General features: G+C 36.9%; 1 protein-coding gene across 2 annotated transcripts in view; it reads left to right on the forward strand.

Annotated features, from left to right (window-relative positions):
* The first annotated feature begins 4,822 nt into the window (after positions 1-4,822).
* osbpl9 (oxysterol binding protein-like 9) overlaps positions 4,823-6,013 on the forward strand; it is a 38,977-nt gene continuing 37,786 nt past the window's right edge. For both annotated transcript variants that reach the window (XM_037698095.1, XM_037698096.1), the window contains exon 1: positions 4,823-4,940. In XM_037698095.1, coding sequence (XP_037554023.1) covers positions 4,830-4,940 — 111 coding nt within the window. In that variant the 5' untranslated portion in view covers positions 4,823-4,829. The remainder of the gene's footprint in view (positions 4,941-6,013) is intronic.

A 6,013-nucleotide genomic window follows, 5' to 3' on the forward strand; every position in this document is an offset into this window, starting at 1 on the left:
ACATAGTGAGAAATGTTACACCAAGCTAAATGTGGTTCACGTCACAACATGCAATGTTTTACTACAGGTTTTCATTTGGCCATGAAATCTTTAACTGAATGTCTGTGTATTTAACCGAGGAAGCAGGTTACACTCACTTTGTTTATTTGTCTGTCCCATGCTGAGGAAAAAATGGTGGTGGCTGGAACAAACAGGGGAAAAAAAGTGTCTCATCAGCTGGATGGATTGTGTTTCTCAGTGGAGCACTGTGCTCCTTTTCTGGGGAAATCTGAGTAACGCCATTTTTTAAAAGCCATTGTAAAGTAAATGATTGGACTCAGCTTGGGATTCATTATGATCAGGGTCTCAAATCAAAATATTTTAAGTTTACAGATTTTTGTTCTTAATTATTTTCATTTTACAATCAAATTGCGAATCTCCTAATTGTTTAAGTCAAACTGACTGTGACGTTTCCAAACATCCACTTAAAGATTTTATCCTTAAGCTCACACAGTTGTACCCAACAAACTAACGATCTAGGAAGGTATTTATTTATTCCTGAAACAAATGACAGTGCAGGCGACTTCTGTGTCACTGCTTGTCTTTTAACCGAACTGACTAATGTTCGTATGGTGAAAATATCCACGCTTCATCCCCACTAAATTGATTATTTCAGTCGTTGGATTAGTGAATGATAAAGGAGCGAGGCTTGTGAATGTGAGCAGATCAGCAGTTTAAGTGTCCTTCACAGTTTGAACAGTGTTGGATTGATTCCCTGTAGCCTTGTCATGGCCCCGGTGCCTCAGATTTAACGCTGCGAGCAAAGATTCCCACTAATCTCACAGGACCATCTAACTGCAGTGTCATCAGCACACTCGTGGATTTGTTTCATTTTAAGAGAAAATGCTTTTTAGAATGTATGAACTTGAATTCTAAATTATTTTTGTTTAAAGCACAGACATATTTTGAGAGAGAGAGAGAAAAAAATATGGAAATATTTGATTTATTTCATATTCATGGATAAAATGTATGTGTTCCGAGTTTTTGTGCAAAGGGATGCATTTCAACACTGAGGTTCATCAGCCCAGAGCTGAAAATGCACTTTGAATGTAATGATCCTTACACGTTTGACCAACTTTGTGTTGGTGAAATGCTCAACATTGCGTGTCTTTAATATTTTTTTAAGATGCCATATTTTCTATTTATTTTTATTTTAAAGTTACTGGCCCTATTTTTCAATTTTGATCACATCAGTTCGAAACTTTCTGCTCTGTTTTTTGAGCGCACAAAGTTGTGTACAGCACACACACACACACACTAAGGTTTTCTACAATTGTTTGCTTCTTCTCTTGATGTACACTGGAAGGCCTCAGACACATCTGTTCAATGACACATAGAAGAAATGCTTCAAAATCTAATCACAGCAGGTCCAGAGCACTTAAATAACTGGTTGGAATGGGGAAAAAAGATGTCAGATTTGTAATTTCTTTTTTTTTTTTTTATGTTGATAAATTTGTCTTTAATATATATCACTGTGGATTTAAAGCTTCTCCATGTTTTATCATAATTTTTGGTGCCTTTTCCTAAAGTATTTATGTTCCGTACATAATGGTAAAGTATTTTTAAAGCATTCATTTCAGCGTGAGTTTGTGAACAGATCATCGCTGCAACATTTTATTTGGAGGTTAAGTGAAAGATGCAAACTTGAAACCAGTGAGTGCACTTTGTTTATTAAAATATTTGATTTTTGTATGGCTGATAACACTATTAGCACAGCCGTACTAAACCCAAACGGTTTAATTTTAACCCAAGTTTTTTTTTATTTTATATTGATCAATGACTTAATTTTTTACCTATTCTTTTTTTTTAAATCATAATGAAACAGATATCCTCAAAAAGCCATATAATAAATCAAAAACTGTCCACGTTCAATCAGCAGTCGTCTTCTGTCTAATCTCTAGCTGCTTTTTGTTTAAACTGACCGCAAGACCTTCTGACTCATCATCACCATATTTGTTTTATTTTATCCATCAGTGTGTTTCCTTTGTTTTCTCGTGTCTCTCCGTCTTAGGTTCTGGAGAACGTGTATACATCATTATACCAAAGGCCACGGCTTCAGTTGGATGAGTGCAATGTAAACACAAACACATCGTAGTGGACTATGTGAATCTAAACAGGGATAAAAATGTCAAATGTTAAACTTTTTTTATTTCTACATTTTTTTATTTAAAGCTCACATGTTACTGTGAAGTTCTGCTTATCAGTGTTAAGCTTATTGTAAGTAATAAAGACATTGATGAATACAGTCGTGCACGTGTTGATTAATCACATTTTGACCTAAAAAACCATGAGTTTCATTAAGACTGCAGCAAACTTTTTCTGTTTTTCAGCAAAGATGTCCTTTGAATAAAGATGTACGGTTTACTTGTTCAGAATGATAAGTGACTGACCTGACTGGACATTAAAATACCAGGATTTTAAAATATCAGGATTTTAATGTGTTTGATTTTTTAGTGATTCAGCTCTTATGTTTTGCAACCACAGAATGAAGTAAAATGACATTACAGGTCATATTTTTCAGTATAAACTAATCAATTTGGTCAATTTTCAGAGGAATGATCTAGTTTTAAATCCCAATATTATATAATATATATGTACACACACGTGTGTATATATACACGTGTGTGTGTGTATATATATGTATATGTATACACACATACAGTATATGTACACATGTACACATATACAGTTATGTGTGTATATTTATGTGTGTGTGTAAATATATATACCTGTATATACAGAACCTTACAAAAAAATTAGAAACTCATGGAAAAGTTGTTTAACTTCCATAATTCCATTCAAAAAGTTCATCTTTAATAGATGATAGATTCAGGGCCCACAATTTAAACAATTTCAAGTATTTATTTGTTGATTTTTACATAATTTGAGCTTCCAGTTCATGAAACCCATGAAAACAGGAATTCAAAAAATTTGAATACTGTGAAGACATCAGCCCAAAGTCTAGTGGAAGGACAAAATGTGGCAGGAGAAGATGCACCAGCAAAAGAGATGACCGTGGGTTTCAGCGGATTATCAAACAAAGAAGATTCAGACACATCTGGGAGATGAGCTACAACTGTTGGGTTCCTCGGGTCAAGCCTCTTCTGAACCTGAGCCAACATAGGAAGCGTCTCAACTGGGTCAAGGAGAAGAAGGACTGGACCGTTTGCCATTGGTCCAAGGTCCTCTTCTCCGATGAAAGTAAAATGTGCCTTTCATTCAGAAATCAAAATCCAAGGTTTTGGAGGAAGAAGGGTGCGGAACAGAGCCCATACTGCTTGAGGGCCAGTGTGAAATATCCACAGTCAGTTATGATATGGTGTGCAATGTCCCGTGCAGGTGTTTGTAAACTCTATTTTCTTAAATCCAAGGTCACCGCAACAGTCTACGAGCATTCTAAAAAAGTTAAATCTGGTCCTCTGGACATTCAAAAAAACAAAACAAAGCAAATCAACAAAAAAATGTAGAAACGTTTCGTCTCTCATCCGAGAGACTTCCTCAGGCTGAGGAGCTGTATTCAGCTCAGTCTCTTAAATAGCACCGTCTCAGAGTGGATCAACCAGTCTACGAGCATGTTTTAGAGGACTTCATCAGGACCTGGCCCCTGCCCATGCCGCCAGAAGCACCAAAACCTGGTTTGATGCCCATGCCACAGTACTTGACTGGCCAGCCAACTCGCCGGACCTAAACCCCGTTGAGAATCTACGGAGTATTCTCAAGAGGAAAAAGAGAGCCACCGGACCCAACAACAAAGAAGAGCTGACAGCAAGCATCAAGAAAATCTGGGCTTCCACAACTCCCAGTCAATGCCACAGGCTGATTGACTCAATGCCACGTCACATCGAGGCAGCGATTAAGGCAAAGGGATTCACAACCAAGTATTGAAGATTGACATATAGTTTTGAAAGTACCATATTTTGATTGATTAGTTGTGATCCTAATTTATTTCTTCTTTTTTTTTTTTTTTCTGTAAAAACAGTAGTGGGCTGATGTCTTCACAGTATTATTATTATTTTTTATCTTCTTTATGTGGGTTTCATGAGCTGGAAGCCAAAATTATGTAAAAATAATCAAATAAATACTTGAAATCATTTAAATTGTGGGTCCTGAATCTATCATCTATTAAAGATAAACTTGTTGAATGGAATTATGGAAGTTAAACAACTTTTCCATGATATTCTAATTTATTTGGAAAGGGTCTGTATGTGTGTATAATGTAATATCTATGTCTATGTATCTATCCATATATATATATATATATATATATATATATATATATATATATATACACACACACACATTATCACAGGTTCAATATACTTAGAAATCAAAATAAATTGACTGTTGCATTGTACCGGTACTAACCGATGTACAAAGTACTTTGATTTCTAAGCACAGTACACCCACTACACAAATAAAGGCTACACCACTGCAATTCATCCATTTAGCTCATCTTGTTATGTCGGGGTTTTTTGTGAGATTTTGAGTTGTAATGATTGTAATGTTTGTGTACATACTGTAATGCTTGTGAGTGTGGAACAAAACTATTTTTCCTAAGGGAATTTTAAATAAAAACAAAACATTTTGATCAGAAGTGTGGATGTTGACTCAGGTGTTTTGTACTTTTATACCAAGCTGTAATTTAGGCTTTTGCAGTAAATGATTCAACTCGTTACCTGTCCCTCTGGCTTTATTAAAGGGTCATCTTCACCGTCTTTCGATAGAGTCCTGCCCGTGACGTCATCCCGGACTATCTGTGGCTCCTCCTCCAACCGACGCCTGTTGTAAAGATGGCGTCCATCATGGAGGGGCCGCTGAGCAAGTGGACTAACGTCATGAAAGGTTGGCAGTACCGCTGGTTTGTTTTGGACTACAATGCCGGCCTACTGTCATACTACACGGTACGTTATGTTTCAGTCTTTGTTCGTGTGAAGTGACCCATTGAAAAGGTTTTACGTGTCCAAGTTGCCGCTTGTTGTTGAACAGAAGTGAGAAACGGCCTTGTGTTTGTCAGGAGTTGGGAGTATCAGCTGGCTCATAAAAGGCGGGTCTTGTGTATGACTGATCCACACTTTGACCAATAGAAGCAGGTCTTGGGACCTTCTGACCAATAGTGTGGCAGTATTTTTGTCCCGCTTCCGCTATTGCTTCCAAGCAGCTAACATGGCTAAAGCAAGAATATTCCTATTAGTCAAAGTATATATGACAAATAGTTTATATCGGAAGGGTAGGAATAGTGACATTTGGCCTTGATAAATCAATAAAAGTCCGATTTTTATGTTTTATATGTAGTTTTAGCTACCTAGCCACTATGGGCGGAGAAGCAGATGAGTTGTTCGTTGATAATTGCTCTGTGATTTAGATTATCGGGAGTGAAACTGGTCAAGAACTGCCGGTGTTACACAAATGACACAAGATCAATTAAAAAAAGTCAGCAACCCAGAGCTAAGCTTTCCTCTCAGAAAGTTGTTTTGGTGGCTAGATGTTTCATTTCTATACAAACATGTTTTCAGTGGTCTATGTCCTCGGTATGAACATATGTTTTAGTTTAAACCTTCATGTTCTCCAAAGTGTATTTTTTTTCTCAGGTTACTGCGTAACAAAAATCATTCTGGTGGTGGTCCAGGTAAAGTTTAGGCGTGTGAATAAAGGTGCTTTCATCAAACTGAACTGTCAGAGTGAATCTGTTGTATAAATGTATAATATCAGCTCCTAGAAAAGTGACAGCATTATTAAGAAAAGTTTTTTTTCTTGCTCAAGCCTCTCAAGAGTGAGCACTTCCTGTTGATCTACTTGCAAGCAGAAAATGAAAATAAACCCTGTTAAGTTAATTTTATTTTATGTTTCCTGTTTAAATAAAGGGCAGCACGGTGGCTTAGTTGGTAAAGCTGTTGCCTGTCAACGAGAAGGTTGCCGGCTCAAATCCCAGTCAGGGACCTTTCTGGGTGGAGTTTGCATGTTCTCTGTGCATGCA

The sequence above is a fragment of the Nematolebias whitei genome, chromosome 3 (genome assembly GCF_014905685.2).
Source record: "Nematolebias whitei isolate Nwh7 chromosome 3, NemWhi1, whole genome shotgun sequence".
Classification (NCBI taxonomy): Eukaryota; Metazoa; Chordata; class Actinopteri; order Cyprinodontiformes; family Rivulidae; genus Nematolebias; species Nematolebias whitei.